This window comes from Penicillium atrosanguineum, assembly GCF_028827265.1.
Source record: "Penicillium atrosanguineum strain IBT 20685 chromosome Unknown utg000007l_segment0_segment0, whole genome shotgun sequence".
NCBI classification, from domain to species: Eukaryota; Fungi; Ascomycota; class Eurotiomycetes; order Eurotiales; family Aspergillaceae; genus Penicillium; species Penicillium atrosanguineum.
The window spans coordinates 1,856,517-1,871,600 of NW_026623139.1; the positions used below are offsets into that span (position 1 = coordinate 1,856,517).

At 52.9% G+C, this 15,084-nt stretch overlaps 6 protein-coding genes across 6 annotated transcripts; 3 read left to right on the top strand and 3 right to left on the bottom strand.

Annotated features, from left to right (window-relative positions):
* Nucleotides 1-676: 676 nt before the first annotated feature.
* N7443_008900 (uncharacterized protein) lies at nt 677-3,232 on the top strand (the record flags this gene model as incomplete). The annotated part of the gene is made up of 3 exons (XM_056888956.1): nt 677-1,114; nt 1,168-1,354; nt 1,407-3,232. 3 exons carry the CDS (start codon nt 677-679, stop codon nt 3,230-3,232), a joined length of 2,451 nt encoding a protein of 816 aa, XP_056738258.1.
* A 384-nt stretch (nt 3,233-3,616) lies between these two features.
* N7443_008901 (uncharacterized protein) lies at nt 3,617-5,177 on the top strand (the record flags this gene model as incomplete). Its single annotated transcript, XM_056888957.1, has 2 exons — nt 3,617-3,792; nt 3,848-5,177. The coding sequence occupies 2 exons, from the start codon at nt 3,617-3,619 to the stop codon at nt 5,175-5,177; spliced, it is 1,506 nt and encodes a 501-aa protein (XP_056738259.1).
* A 143-nt stretch (nt 5,178-5,320) lies between these two features.
* N7443_008902 (transcription factor domain-containing protein) lies at nt 5,321-8,407 on the bottom strand (the record flags this gene model as incomplete). The annotated part of the gene is made up of 6 exons (XM_056888958.1): nt 5,321-6,227; nt 6,279-6,434; nt 6,482-7,048; nt 7,101-8,084; nt 8,188-8,270; nt 8,321-8,407. 6 exons carry the CDS (start codon nt 8,405-8,407, stop codon nt 5,321-5,323), a joined length of 2,784 nt encoding a protein of 927 aa, XP_056738260.1.
* Nucleotides 8,408-8,860: 453 nt separating this feature from the next.
* On the bottom strand, nt 8,861-10,040 carry N7443_008903 (lactoylglutathione lyase GLO1; the record flags this gene model as incomplete). Its single annotated transcript, XM_056888959.1, has 4 exons — nt 8,861-9,036; nt 9,095-9,841; nt 9,889-9,936; nt 9,986-10,040. The coding sequence occupies 4 exons, from the start codon at nt 10,038-10,040 to the stop codon at nt 8,861-8,863; spliced, it is 1,026 nt and encodes a 341-aa protein (XP_056738261.1).
* An 875-nt stretch (nt 10,041-10,915) lies between these two features.
* Nucleotides 10,916-12,009, top strand: N7443_008904 (uncharacterized protein; the record flags this gene model as incomplete). Its single annotated transcript, XM_056888960.1, has 2 exons — nt 10,916-11,358; nt 11,427-12,009. The coding sequence occupies 2 exons, from the start codon at nt 10,916-10,918 to the stop codon at nt 12,007-12,009; spliced, it is 1,026 nt and encodes a 341-aa protein (XP_056738262.1).
* A 557-nt stretch (nt 12,010-12,566) lies between these two features.
* Nucleotides 12,567-14,383, bottom strand: N7443_008905 (PH domain protein; the record flags this gene model as incomplete). Its single annotated transcript, XM_056888961.1, has 4 exons — nt 12,567-13,829; nt 13,886-13,978; nt 14,040-14,165; nt 14,267-14,383. 4 exons carry the CDS (start codon nt 14,381-14,383, stop codon nt 12,567-12,569), a joined length of 1,599 nt encoding a protein of 532 aa, XP_056738263.1.
* Nucleotides 14,384-15,084: the final 701 nt, after the last annotated feature.

The window sequence follows — 15,084 nt, forward strand, 5'->3', positions numbered from 1 at the left end:
GCACCATGACTGCATTTCAGCCTCCATCTCCGCTATTTCAGCCCGCATGTCCCTGGGATGCCGTATCTTCCGAACGCCAGATGAGTAACTCAGCTCCGGGATTGTCATATCCAATCAGACACACAAGCGCATATGGAATCTCGTGTCAGAGCTGAAAAGCGCCCCCCCACTTCTGAAGCCAAAACCTGGTGTTAACGTCACAACAGGGTTATTATTGGCAACCTAGTCCCAGCTGGTAATCATCGTGCATACGCCGGGAACGCCTCCATGATTTCTGCGCGGCGCAGTTGGGGGCCATTTTGGCACTGCTGAAAAGAAATGGGAAGTTGGGGGCCGTGGCGCGGCCATTGCGCCTGTTCCTTTGCAGGCCCACATCGAGTCTAACGCATGTCCCTGCAGCCTTACGGCGAATGCCCTGGAATACCGTCCGTAAATCCGGTGTGCGCGCTGATGGGCGATTTCTGGTCTTGGTGCCGGACTGTCCGTGTGGGAGGCCGTGCAGCGGTCAGTAGCGTAGCGGGGAAAGAGGAGTCAATCGGTATCTAGGGCTGCACTGCCTTCCTTCGTTTTTGATCTTATGTGATCATTGTGTTGCTTTATAAAGTGCAGTCCCCGTGTCTGGAGTGCTGTGTGAATCAGTTCGTTTCGGACCGAGACCTAGTATATCACGCTTACCATGGAAGACTACGACGATATGGGGTACGGTATCCCTAACCGCACTCCATCCTCGCGCTCGAACAGTCGGCCTCCGCATCGCCCACGTTGCCAGGCGCCACAGGAGTCTGTCAAGCAGTTCTGGGAGCAGTTTAATACTAAATACCCCGGCAAGGTGTATACCGTGCTGCCGGATAACCCGTATGCTCGCACGCGGGCCAAGCGCGTGCCCAATGGCGTGGTCCAGGGCCACGAGGCTGTCAAATCTTATGAACAAGCCAAGCAGGAATGTCAGAAGTCCGTGGAGCGCATTGTCAAGCAATGTGAGCGAGTAAATCAGAAGTACACCGATCCCCACTTTGACATTGAGCTGGATCTCAAGTCAGGTCGGAGGCACTGTTTGGATGGCCTTGACAAAGTCAATGAGGAGATGAGGCCGCGTGGTGTGAAGCGAGTCACTGTAAGATGATGTGCATTGGTGCTGATGGTGTTCAAAAATCTGACTAGTTCCAGGAAATCTTTGAAAACCCACAATTCTTCGTCAATGGACCGACAGCGTCGGATGTGCGTCAGGGTTGTGATGGTGATTGCTGGCTCATGGCCGCCTTGTGTACGATGGGGAATAAAAGTGGTCTGATTGAGAAGATGTGTGTTGCTCGGAATGAGACGATCGGCATTTATGGCTTTGTGTTCTATCGCGGTACGTAAATAAAGCGTCGACAACAACGCCAAGATACTAACGGTGGGACTAGATGGCGAATGGCAGCAATATATCGTCGATGACAAGCTTTATTTGCGCGCGGCAGATTACGACGAGTCAGTTGATGAGCGTCAAACCTGGGACGACATCAACCGCACCGACAGCGAAGAGGAGTATCGTCGGGTGTGGCAAACGGGTTCGCGGGCCCTCTACTTTGCACAGTGTGTAGACCCAAATGAAACCTGGCTTCCTCTGCTGGAGAAGGCATTCGCCAAAGCCCACGGTGACTATTCGGCCATTGAGGGTGGCTTCGTTGGAGAGGCCATTGAGGACCTGACTGGAGGCGTCACATCCGAAGTGCTATCCAGTAACATCCTTAACAAAGACCGTTTCTGGACGGAGGAACTGATGAAAGTCAATGAGGAGTTCTTGTTCGGTTGTGGCACAGGACTCTTTTCGAACTGGCTGGATCCTTCATACAAGGGACCTCCTCGAGACCGAAAGGGAATCTCGGAGAATCACTCATACTCCATCATGGAGGCCCGTGAGATCCAGGGACATCGCCTGCTTCGATTGAGAAACCCCTGGGGCAAGAAGGAGTGGCACGGTGCATGGGGTGATGGCTCCGAGCAGTGGACGGCAGAGTGGATGGAGCTTCTCGGCCATAAGTTTGGCAACGACGGCTTCTTCTGGATCTGCTACGCAGACCTGTTGCGGAAATACCAGCATTTCGATCGGACTCGTCTCTTCGGCCCCGAGTGGATCATAACACAACAATGGACGACCTTAAGTGTGCCCTGGTCTGCCGACTATCATAGCACCAAGTTCATCATGAATGTGACCCAGGCTGGTCCTGTGGTCATCGTGCTATCCCAGCTTGATACTCGGTACTTCAAGGGCCTGGCAGGCGAATATAGCTTCGTCCTCAAGTTCCGTGTCCAGAAAGAAGGTGAAGAAGACTACATCGTGCGCAGCCATAGCAGCCACTTAATGGGTCGATCAGTGAATGCCGAGATCAGCCTTGAACCGGGACGCTATCATGTGCTTATGAAAATCACTGCCTTCCGGGACGAAGAGGTCGAGTCGACGGAAGAGATTGTTCGCCGTCTTGCCTCGAGTAGGCGGGAGAAACTCGTCCAGGTCGGACTCTCGTACGATCTTGCGCATGCCAAGGGCTTAGTGGCCGAGACTGACCAAGAACGATATGAGAATGAGAAAAGAAAGGCTGCTGAACGCAGGAAGATCCGTGATGAGACAAAGAGGAGGTTGCAAAAGGAATGGATCCGGAATCGCAAGATGGATGCGCGGCAACAACGACAGGAAGCCCACCGTCCTGGTCAGGGTCCTCACGGCGCCGAGCGTACTTCAATTCCTCAGCAGATCTTGACCGACCGACCAACAGAGTCACCCACTGACACCGCGAGTATCTCCAGCGATGGTAGTGAACGACGCCCGACTACCAACGGGTCAGTCCCAACGATCCAGTTTAACGGTCTGCATGCACGACACGCCAGTGGATCTAGAAGGCAGCGAACCGAGTCTCCGCGCCCGAGCCTCAACACTCGTCTCGCCAATGAGACCCTGGACAACAGTGATCTTGAGTGGCTGGAAGGATTCGAGTTCGACAGCGACCTCGATATGCCGACCGACGAGGCAGACCACAAACAGCCACGAAAATTTCCCGAGTTGGAAGGACCTGCTGATGATCCTTGGAATGCGGTCTGCGTGGTTGGGCTGCGAGTCTACTCCAAAGATCCCAAGCTCAGCTTGGAGGTGGCACATCCTGTTTCCGAGAATGAAATGGAGGCTCCTTTGGATCGGGATGATCCTGCCGTGTCGGCAACTATTGAGAAGACGTTTGGGGGTTTTTACATTTAAGAAGGGCCCTAGCCCTTTAATGTTCAATTTTTGCAACTGAGTGGGGGGATAAATGCGTGGAGGATGTGGAGGTGGCGATTGAGAGAGTCGACTGTATTGTGCTGCTTGTGACCGTAGTTCGGATTTTAACATATCATTCCTTACCGCCAGCTTATTTTTCACCCAAGCTATTTATTCATTGGAACAGACCCTGAGAAACGTAGACAATTATCCGTTACTGCATTTTTACAATGGTTTCCAGATCATTGGGATGAGGCATTCCAGCATGTCTAGTTACCAACTATTTCATGCATCAACTGGTGGCCGTTTTCTACTTCCAATGAAAACCCCCGTCTCGACTCCCGCGATCTTCAACCACCTACAACCACCGTCTCCAATGGTGCTATGCGCGCCTTAATACACCATTCAAGCCGTTTGGCTTTTCAAATATCCAGAACATCACGGAAGAGTGGCTTTTCTATAATTCATTCTGGCACAATTCGATTCTACACCGCATCGGCTGGCTATGTTGACGAAACATTCGCGCTCTCTATCGGCCACAATGGAGAGGTGAATTTGAGGTATGAGCTTGGATTACTTACTTTTATGTTCAACTGAATACTAAATAACTGCTAGAGTCACGCGACCGGTCGCGTCGTATTCACAAGCCGCGAGTGATTCTTCCTCAGGGCCGAATGTGATTCTTTACCTGCCGCCGGGACCCTTGTTTCAAGGGCTAGGCGAAAATCCTGCTCAAGAAGATGCAGCATCTTTGGAGTCGCGTAAAGAATTGGAACTGCTCAATGCAGACTCTGCAGAGTACTCACCCCAGCATCTCCTGGCATCCGCGACCTCCGCAACGGTAGTCACAATCAACTACCGCCTCGGCAGACCAGAGGGCAAAAATGCCCTGCCTGAAAAGGCCATATCAGAGCAAGAGCAACCTCCAAACCTGGGAGAAACAAAATCTAGCCCCAGCACCCAACCAGACTTTTACAAATACCCCACCCCAATCCACGACACACTCGCCGGGTTCGATTGGATCCAAAACACCCTCAACCCAGCGCATCTCACAATCTTCGGCTCTCACATTGGCGGCTCCTTAGCGCTCATGCTAGCCCTCACAGAAGCACAGTCCGTCCAAGCAGTCGCGGCCCATGAGCCCGTATGCGACTGGCCCAGTCTAGACGAGTACTGCGCAATCGAAGACACAGCACCCGAGACAAGCACAGCCATAGAGAGCCACCATAATACGAAAAGATCCCCAAAGAAGAAAGTATCGGGTTCTTCTGCGCCTGCAGATTTAGTTCCACTCCTTCAAGCCCGTGAAAGGTTCTTCTCTTCGCCGGAGAGATGCTTCGATGCATTCGCATCTCCGATTCTCTTCCTTCGCTCCCCGGGTCGGGACACGCCGCGCTCATTTCCCCAGTATCTAATTGGCCCAGAGTATCCCGTGCCAACGCTGAAGAAAACTCGCAAATTGACTTCTGCGGAGCAGTACGAGGCGCCGGATGGGTCTCTTTGGGATAGAGATGTCTATCCGGATGTTGATGTGGAGGATCCATATGATCCTTCTGCTCCGGTTGTACGGCGCCGGAAGGCATTATCACGCTGGCCGCCCTATGGATTGGATTATGGGCTTAGTGGGAAGACTTGGACCGGGCCCGAGCACGGAATTGGGAGGCTGCAGGTTACGTTGCCTTGGATGAGGGTGTTTTTAGGGGGTGGAATTGGTGGTTCGATTAGGGATGAGACGGAAGGGCATAAGGATGGTGATTCTGGGCATACCGTTCTTGCAAATCAGGGTGAAGAGATGGTTTCTGTTATGCGAAGAGCGTGTTTCTGGGGCCGGGAGAAGGGTGTTGGGGAGAAGAAGGTGACTTTAGCGCGGGTTGAAGGGAGTCTGGAGGAAGAGGCTGGGGCTTGGTTTAATAGCTTTTTTGATGGGTCGATAGAAGAGGATTAAAATGATTTAAATGATCGTCATGTTCTGAATTTGAGGGTGGACTTCAAGTACAATATCTATAATTAGGTATCGGAATATCCAAATGCTCCGTGTCCGTCTAGTTCCTTGTATACAATATCCATGTACTCCAGTGCCGACTGATCTTACATGGATGACCCTCCAAGTCCGGTGTTCGTATTCGTTGATTCCCACCACCCATCTATGTCCCCCAGGTCTGGAAGTATGCCTGTATCACCGGAAAACTGGGGTGTGGATATGCCCATGGGGTTTGCATTACCTCCGCTGCCGGTGGGATCGGACAGCAGGTTGAGGTCGGAATTGCGGATCCAGTCAAGATCGCCTGGTTGGGCCGAGGGTGTTGAGAATTGATGTTGCGGGTAAGTCTGTTGATTTTGTTGTGATGAAACGGGCTTAGGTTGGAAGGTGTTGGCGGCAGGTGGTCCCATCAAGTTAAAGGAGTCATGCCGTGGGCGAGGTGTGTTATTCTCCGCTATGCGGGTCTTTTTGCGCGCATCTAGCCCATGTATACTCCGGGCTTGCTGCGAAGATAGCGTGTGCTGAGATAGAGCTGCGAGATTGGCGCCACCGATTTGCCGTTTGGCACCCGGGCCAGATCGGCGCATGTGTGTTTGCCAGCGCCGCTGGAGGGTGACTAGATAGTCACGCGTGCGCTTAGCATTCTCAAATGACTGGCCTAGTTCGTCTAGAGCGCGGAAGCACAAGTTGAGGTACGCAACCATCTCCGCATTGCGTGGGTGTGGTTGGTTCGTGTCGCCTGGCTTGGAGGGCATCAACGGGGAGCTTGATACCGTGACAAAAAGTAGCATCAGTGCTGCACTGAAGATGATGGCTACGACCTGGTTGCTCATTCTTCGGAATGAGTAGTGCTTCTCGTAGATGTGGAGGAGACGTGCGACTGCGGTAGCAGACTCGATGCACATGCGTCGTGCATGGTGGTATCCGGGTCCTTGGCGAGGGCTGCGTGGTTGGATGTAGCTCTTGGATACCCATGGTCGGTGGAAGAAAATGATGATCTGGTGGTATTGCATGCTGTGACACTGTCAGTGATGATAACATTTGGTAATTCAATGGTAGACCTACTGTAGCATTAAGAGATGAGGAAGTCTTGGTGTCGTATCATCATCCAGATCGATCTCAAGACTTGATGGCAGATTGGCCTTCCAGGCAAAGAGATCTTCAGTAACCTGAGAAGTGAGCCTCTGCAAGTCATGCCGAGAAATATTGGAGCATCCATATCTTAAAGACATTAGCAAAGTCATCTATACAAGGCAGGACATACGCACAAAATATGACCAGCAGGAGAAATCATCTCCCACAGGATGACAAACTGCCTGCAAACGAGCTCGGACGGGTTCCGCAGTCCATTTTCGAGCGCATCAGAAGGAGCTTGAAGTCCATATGGACGCCATGTCCCTTCTCTCTCGGTTCCAAGGGTGGAAGCAGGTTTAGCCACCGAGATATCTCCAGCGTTCATGCGGAATGGACGACCTAAGTAGAACCCCCAGAAATGATCTGCAACATAGCTTCCCCAGAAAGCAGCTCGCCGAACATCAGCTTCGTGAGGGCTCATGTCGCCTTGGTTGACATATGGTGTCATATCGAGATGCAAGCCCAAATCAAAGGCAAGTCGCATAGACATCCCGCTGTAAAGCCAACCACGGGCATCACGATTCGACGCGCCCTCGTGACAGCTCATGAGGACCAGTGCTTGAACAGTGGCAACGCATGGAGAGTCGAGCTCGATCTCCAAAAGAGCCTTGGCTCTGTCTGCGAAGAATTCGGCCAATGACTTGGGAAATGTGATGAAAGTAGGGTGGTATCTTGCCTCGAAAGCACTTCCAATGGCACACCTATGAGAAGTTAGCATTTCGTACGGTCTTCAAAGATTCGATGGAAACCTACATGGCGTTGGTGAGGACTTCGGAGTAGAAGGGGGTGTCGTCGTATTCGTTCCGCCACTTGAACCGCGCAGTCATGTACATCTCTTTGTCAACAACGTAAATGCTCGGATTCTGCCATGTGAAGTAAAGCTCGACGAGATGATCTTCCAATCCCTGGTCAACCGGCTGGCCGACTCGAAGATGATTCAGAATATCCTGACCATCATGCCGAACAGTTCGCGCATCAGGCCTCTGTCTCTGTTGCGTCGCGGAAACATCTACCAAGTTGAGATTGGAAGTCGCGCCATAGAATCTCAAATGACCATCTCCAGCGATCTTTAATGTACCAATTCGATTGGACAACTGTTCAATGACATCGTTCTCAGCCTCGTTCTCATCTTCGCTATCAGATTCATGAGTTGGGTAGTCGACCGGCATTTGGCCCAGTAGAACACTGGGCTGCTGAGCCATATCCATGCCAAGCTGAAAGTTATCTGGGCTCACGCTTGTGTTGGCCGGTATCTCCGGCGCCGCGCCATTGAGATTGGCGTAAATGGTGTCCAGACTTTCTGCGGTGGGAAGAGTAAAGCCCCAATGAATGAAATTCTGGTTGTCAGATGCTCCCCGCACCATTCCGAACGGATTCCAAGGCTCCATCGAGGGCACCTGCGGACCGGAAACAAGTCCCTGCGAAGATGATGAGCCGGGTGTCGCCACCTCGGCTGCCTGTGGGGGCTGTCCATCTGGTGTTGTACTCGGGGAGCTCTGAATGGGGGATGTTCCTGACATTCCATTTTGATTTATTTCTACTGGTTTCTGACCAGCGGGGACGGAACTTGTGCTTGTAGCGACGCCGCGCGCAATCTGCAGGGTGTCTAGCACCCTATTCATGCCAGCTTCATCATCTGCTTTCATAGGCGGGGGCTCTAGTCCCTGATCATGAATGAAATGAACGAGCTGGTCAATTCTCGCGGAGAAAAGTTCTGTGGCAGCTCGGAGGGATACTCTGGAAATGCGTCAGTCATCTTCCTTCGGGATATCAGTGATGCAATTCTCTGCACCAGCAACAGACTCAATGCATGCATAAAAAGCCAAGAACAGTCACTCACTTCCGCTTGTCATCCCCATGCTGATATTTGCAGTCCTTCCCTTTTCGCTGACAATTTTGACAGTGTGGTGTCGAGCCATCGCACTGCGACTGATTAGATTTCGGCGCCGATCCCCGCACTAGGAAGTACATACTCTGATCTTGCTCTCTCGACACGGCACGCAGGCAGTCGTAACGTGTTTGCGGGGGGTCTTTCTCGGCTTCTCGGGTTCGGGCGACATTTTTTTCAGGCCCGGTCCGGGATCTTGAGAGAGGATGGGCGATCTGATTTAAGACGTGGGGGCGCGGGGGTTGAGGTCGGAGTTGGTGTCGCAAGCGCAATCGGACAGGCTGAGTCACCGTGTCAAGTCATCTTGCGTCAGTCTGGGCAGTCGCATTCATTGTTCAATACGTGCGAATGCGAATCTGAAAGAAGTCCAGGTGAAGACAAAAGAAGTCGGGCATGCTTAGAATGGCGGGGGAAAGGGTCCACCAACGACTAAGAGGGTGGACCTATGAGATGAGTCGTAATAAGCCAAAGGCCCCATTTTTACACTCACGCGGACACTTGCGCCTAGACTGTACCAGTACCAGTACATGTACAATTAAATTCTAGGCGATAGTCAAGAATGGGCAATCTTCGCTAGGTTGCGAAGCTCAGGTTTGAATTGCTGGCTACTGTCTAAAAATGCACCCTACCAGTTAGAGGTGCGCTTGATCCGCTCGTTCTGGATCACCTCGATCCAATATCCATCCGGGTCCAAAAGGAATGCCACATTGTGCATCCGGCCATCTGTCAGACGCTTCTTGAAGTCAGTCTTGAGCGACTCGAAGCGCTCACAGGCCGCTTGGAGATCATCGACCGAAATACCTGCAAGCCCATTGGTTAGAATATATCGGATCAAACACGATGGGACGGTGGAGTTTACAGATGTGGCCGAATCCCTGAGGCTCGGTATTACCGTTGTGGTAGACTGGACCCTCCTGCTTCTCGGTACCGTAGTTCCAGGTCAGCTCCAGCAGACCCTCCCACTCCGCAACACTGTTCTTAGCACCGTCCTTGATCTCGGGGTTGGCGGCGGGATAGCCCAGGAAGTACAAGTTGAACTTGTTGTCCGGGTTCTCAATAGTGCGGACCAAGGTCATGCCCATCTTCTCCTGGTAAAACTTGAGACTGGTTTCGGCGTCCTTGACGCGCAGCATGGTGTGGTTCAGACGATAGCTGCTAGGGTCGGTGGTGGTAGACAGGGCTTCGTCGCCACGCTTAATGATCTCCACCCAGTATCCATCAGGGTCCTTGGCGAAGGCGATATGGCGCATACGTCCCTCAGTCAATTTCTTCTGGAAGGGATAGCCGGCGTCCTCGATACGCTTGCAGGCGGCTTCAATGTTGTCCACCGAGATGGCAAGGTGACCAAAGCCGCGGTGGGGCTCGGTGTTGCCATTGACCACGCTGTAGTTGGGATCACTCTCAGTGCCATGGTTATGGGTGAGCTCCAGGACGGCGTTACGGTCAGTCCAGTGACGGTCACCCTGGAGAGAGGCCGGGCCATTGTAGGCAAGGAAGTAGTTGGTGAACTTCCACTCGGGGAAGTCCAGCTTGTTGACCTGACTCAGGCCAAGGAACTTATAGAACTCAACCGATCGCTTAGGGTCCTTGACCCGTAACATCGTGTCTAGGCATGGTCAGTGTCGAGGTGCAGGTCGGAGATTGATTACTAACGGTTGAGCTTATAAGTGGAAGTATCGGAAGCCATGGTGTAGGTTCGCACTATCGCGGTTAGTGATTGGCCAGCTGACAGGATCCGCGGGGACAATACCAGGAAATGAGAAGGGAGTGAGGACCTTTGAAGACAGACGGAATCGTGAGTACATGTTATGAAGAGGGAGGTTTTGCGTGAGGGGAGGTGGGGCGGATGGCGGATGGCGGATGACGCGCTACTCTGACTTGGAGCTCTGATATTGGCTGTATTCCCCCTGTATGCCTACTAATTCCCCGTTCGATGGGTATGTTCCTATCTAGATCGATACGATGTACCAAGTAGGAAGTAGGAAGTCCCAATGCTAGTGCATCATATAGCTCGGGTCGTGAGTTGACACCCAGCACCTCCCACTAGACTAGACCACTAGGCTGCGGGCCCCGCATCTTTCGGTCTCTCCTATCGCTTCCTCCATTCTCCGACCTGGTCTAAACGCCTTCATCTTCCCCCTCTACATCACCCTCTACGATCGCCACAAGGTTCGTACGCCTTTCCTTCCTGCACTCCGCACGTCCCCCACACCCCCGGTTGATCACCCACGGGCCATTGGTCTCTCTCCCTTCCCCGGCTTTCGTGTTGGCCTTGCTTTTTCCCAATATTTGCACTTCCGCGCTTAGCACACTATTGTGCTTCTGCCTGCGCCCCGGCCCCAATCCTTCCCAATTCTCCCCAATCACAAGCTTGAATGGCTTCACGTTGCCCCCAGTTCTGCACGATGGTCGTGGCGTCGCGAGAGCCTCGCGCATCTCATGACTGCGCGTCCTACCCATATAAAACCCCCCTGCTCCGACCTCGCTCTGTGCCACCGAGCGCGGCTGGAATTATCGTGACTTGTCAATCAGACCGAGTCATCTCTGAGTCAACGCTGCTCGTCTCCTATCCCCCTTCTGGCCTAGAGCCCGCTATGATCGATCTGCCCTCGTGCCCTTTGTCAAGCTTGCGTTGGACTGAAATAGACGCTGGCCCTCCTGTGCGCATGCATACACGGCCATGGGTCTGAAAATGGCTGAATACCAACAATTTCCAGTAGCCGATTACGACTACTTCGCAAGGCCCGACCCTGTTTCTGTTCCGAAAACCGACCCTGACTTCCTTCCCTATTGGGCTCGCTGTCGCGTGCAGTGCGCTCAGAACCTTTTGGACTCCTCCGACGAGCCGATCGAATACGACGAGAACGACGAGGACTATAGTGATAACTGCTTCTTCTTTCCGGAGGATTGCTCGTGGACTCCGCCCAAGGACTGGTCCGTAGAAGCGCATTGCAGACCATCAAGGGATCTCCCGACCATTCAACTACAATTACCTACACCAGCCGCACAATACGAATCCGACATCATGATTCCCGGACTCCCTGATATCAAAATGCTGGACTCAGAGGCGCTAGGCGACCTTCTAGAAGATAACCTCTCCCCACCAGAGATCACAACCATCCTGTACATCCCCCTTCAATCCCAAATGCTACCTTCCATCCAACAAATCACTAATGTACCCCCTCAAATAGTGTCTTCGCAACCAACGGCGCAGTCTTCGCCTACAGCTCAACCCTAACATCCCGCCAACTCCGCAACCTAAGCGCAACCTACGGCGCCGCCTACACATGCTACGCCAAAACCGCCTCAAGCGGCAACCTAACAGGCGTAAACCCAGCAAGCCATCCCTCCTCCTACGTGACCGCGCAATCAATGTCCCTAGGCGACGTAGGCTCCATCGTCTTCGAACTTGACGATTCAGTCGCAGTAGTAACGCGCATCGCGGACAGAGTGCTCCTAGCAGCTGTGGGCCCGTCCAAAAGCACAGCAAATGGCGACGAGCATGACGACACAAATGGGAATGGGAATGGGAATGGGGCCATTTCAGATGGATCGGGAGATGGTCTACGTACGCCGACGAACCCAAACCCAGGCTCGGCTAATGGGCTTGATGCACAACATGAGATTGATCGAAGTGCGGATCTGGAGAGGTTGAAGAGTTTGAACTTGTCGGCCGAGCCGGCTGTTTTGCTTGCGTTGGAGTCGAAGTGTGCGGCGTTGGGGAGGTTTCTTGGGCAAAAATTGAGCGACTTGGAGAGTCCGGAGGACTTCTGAGGTTTTGTGGTAGTTTTGGCCGGTGTGGCCTGATGTGAACACCATACGACACTGGAGGATCAATGGGTCCTGCTTTAGGTGTACCATCATATATGAGCTCATGACAAATTGTGAATTTACTTCAGCGATCGTCAAGCGGACTTGGAATTCTTTCAATGTTGATATCTATACATGTGCATAGTTGCTATCAAGAACACGACTCAACTCTACATGAATATTCAGTATATCAATGTAAATTAGATACTCAAACGTATGAGTAACATCCAAATTAAGACTAAAAAAAGAATATCGCTGAAAGTCGTCGTATTTGCGGAATATTAGGCAAAGTATATATGGAAAACTGTCTTCTACACCCTCAAGCCACAAGGTGATCAATTTACCTGGGCACGCTGAGATCATGAAAATGAACAAAGGCCAGAACGAGAGATGTCAACAACACGGCATCAATACATCATGGAAATCAGAACGTATGCAGTGGTGTCTCCACGGAAGCAAAAGAATAAGAGCAAACCGACTGGAAGAGAAAAACCAGCGAGGTTTCACCATGTCACTTGATCTTATGACTTCTCACCAACAGCGGATCCGCCAGGGGATGTGTGGAAGTGGCTTGAGGTGGTGCTGGTACGGGTGATACCGGGAGAGGGAGCAGCTTCCTTGACTGGATCCTTGACCTCAGCACTAGGGGAGGTAGCTGGTGCGGCTGCGGTTGCTGTTGGGGAGGTAGCTGTTGCGGCTGCGGGTGCGGTTGGGGAGGCGGCCTTCTCGGCCTTCTCCTCGCCATTCTCGGCATAGGTGGGAGGAGGGTGGTTGGCGGAAACGTTGCGCGAGGGAGCGGCGGAGGTCATAGGCGAAGCGACAGCTGATCCGCCGGCCACGTTGGTGGACACGGTCGGGTTAGACTGGCGAGTGGCGTCCTTGATGACGGACCACCACTGCTCAGCGTCGTTGGGGGTGTGAGCCTTGAAGCTAAGCTCGGTGTTGGTGTGGAAGGCGTTGCCGACCTTGCCGCTGGAGACATCCTTGCCCTTGACGTTGAACTTGACGCCGTCGATGGCACCGACGATGCAGTCGGGCAGGTACAATGACAACTCCGGTGTGGGGTCCTTCTGGAAATCGTCGTTGCTCTTGAACTCGTGGAGGTATTTGGCTGGGGTGACGACGTAGTAGCCGGTGCTGTAGCCTTTGATCATGGCGCGAGAGCGGCGCTCCAGGGAGCCCTCGATCAGGGGCTGAGTGGACTTGTGATCCATGTTAGGGAACGTGATGCTTGAGAACGAGCGCGGCGGCGAGTCGGGGTTGACTAGGTTAGCGTCGTTGCGGACACAGAAGTTGACCCACTCGAAGTCCGGGGGAATACGCTGAGCGGTTCCCAAGACGTCGGCGTACATGGTGCGCTGGCGGTCGAGCTGGCCGCCCATGAACTGGAAGAACTGGTCTAGGGCAGTCTGGGCAGTCTGGAGGACGTGAGCTTCGAACTGCTGGAATGACTCCTGCACGGCCAGGATGTCATTGCGGTGGTTGTTCTCTTCGGTCACCTGCTTGTTAAGGCGGTGGTTGATGCCTCGCTTAATGATGTAGGGATCGTGATGCTGTTCGATCTTGTTGTGTCCAGCGGCATCCCACGAGGCGGAGTTTTGGCCCAGGAGCTCAATGTGCTTCTGGGTCGTTTGTCGGGCCTTCTCCACGGCCTTGGCGCCCTTGGCAGCGCCCGTCTTGAGCTCCTTGGACTTGTTCTTGATCTCCTTGTGGAGACGTTCCAGAAGGGGAATCACACTGCCCTTCAGGTTCTTTTCGGTGTCAAGATACATGTTCACCATGCCCTGGTTAAGCATTAAAGACCATTTATATCAATTGAATACCACCAGTGTGAGCGTACCTGGGAATTATTGCGCATGTTCTCGAAGAGACCAGTGACACCACCCTCGCTGGAGCTGAAGTGGTGGCTCTCCTTCAGAGGTTCGCTAACGGTCTATATAAAGTGTATAGTTAGCACACCGCTCATCAAGACATGGGCACAATGAGGCGCTCACCTTGAGGATCTTCTCATGGTCCTTGGACTGAGACTTGGCCACCTTAGCACAAGCGTTGACATAGTCCTCGAGGTTGCCGCACATGTGCTTCCAAGCACGCAGACGCTCGATTAGCAGATTGGTAGTCTGTATTGTACGAAAGAGCACATCGTTAGCCGATCATTCCCCCCGCGGGATTCCGCTGCAGCCCAGTGGCCCGCAGATACACCAGAGTACTCTGAACACACCTCACTGCTATCGGTCTGAGGAATAGCCTCGTCATCGCTCATGGAGGTACGGCGAGTGAAGCCACTGCTCACGGTGCCCGACCGCTGGGGGAGCTTGACATCCGTCGGAGAGGCCATGGCGGATTGTGGGGAGACAAAGGGGACCGGTGGAAATGACGCTTGAGTCAGGCTCGCAGAGGATGAGGGTAGGCGATATGTCCAGATGTTTTCTCAATGGCTTTAAAGGGCAGGTCGACTCCTTTTTGGGGGGAGAAATGCGGGATCGGGGATCTGGGACTGTGGCACTTTCGTGGCTGTGGTCGAAAACCCGGATCGCCGGGGCAAGCGCTAGTCTTATGACGGACTAGCTGTGAACAAAGCGCTTCGAGAGAAGACGATGAGTGGGTCGATGGTGGGAATCGAAGGTGGGAAGGTGGGATGAGCTCGCATTCTTCTACGCCGATCGCGCATATTGCGGCGATGAGGTCACTGCTCACGTCTGTGGCGCACCGGTGCCCAACTTACATGAAATTTAAGATTTAAGATTTCCTGGGAATCAGGGTCTTTGTACATAGAATTGAGAACTACTGGAACCTAGGAGCATTGGAAGGTCTGCCACGTCAACATCGCTATAGGTCTCACGCTAAAGATAATGTTACCACAACCCCGGTGCCCGCCTACGCCACGGTGGAGCCAACGGATGCGGATTTCCCCCCTCCCCCCCCTCCGAAACAACATTCCATGCTACTGTACAATGCCTTTATGCTTGAAAAACATCAAGACTTGCCGGACTTGGAACATTCAGTGTTATGGATTTTCCATTTGGATTGGATGTTGTG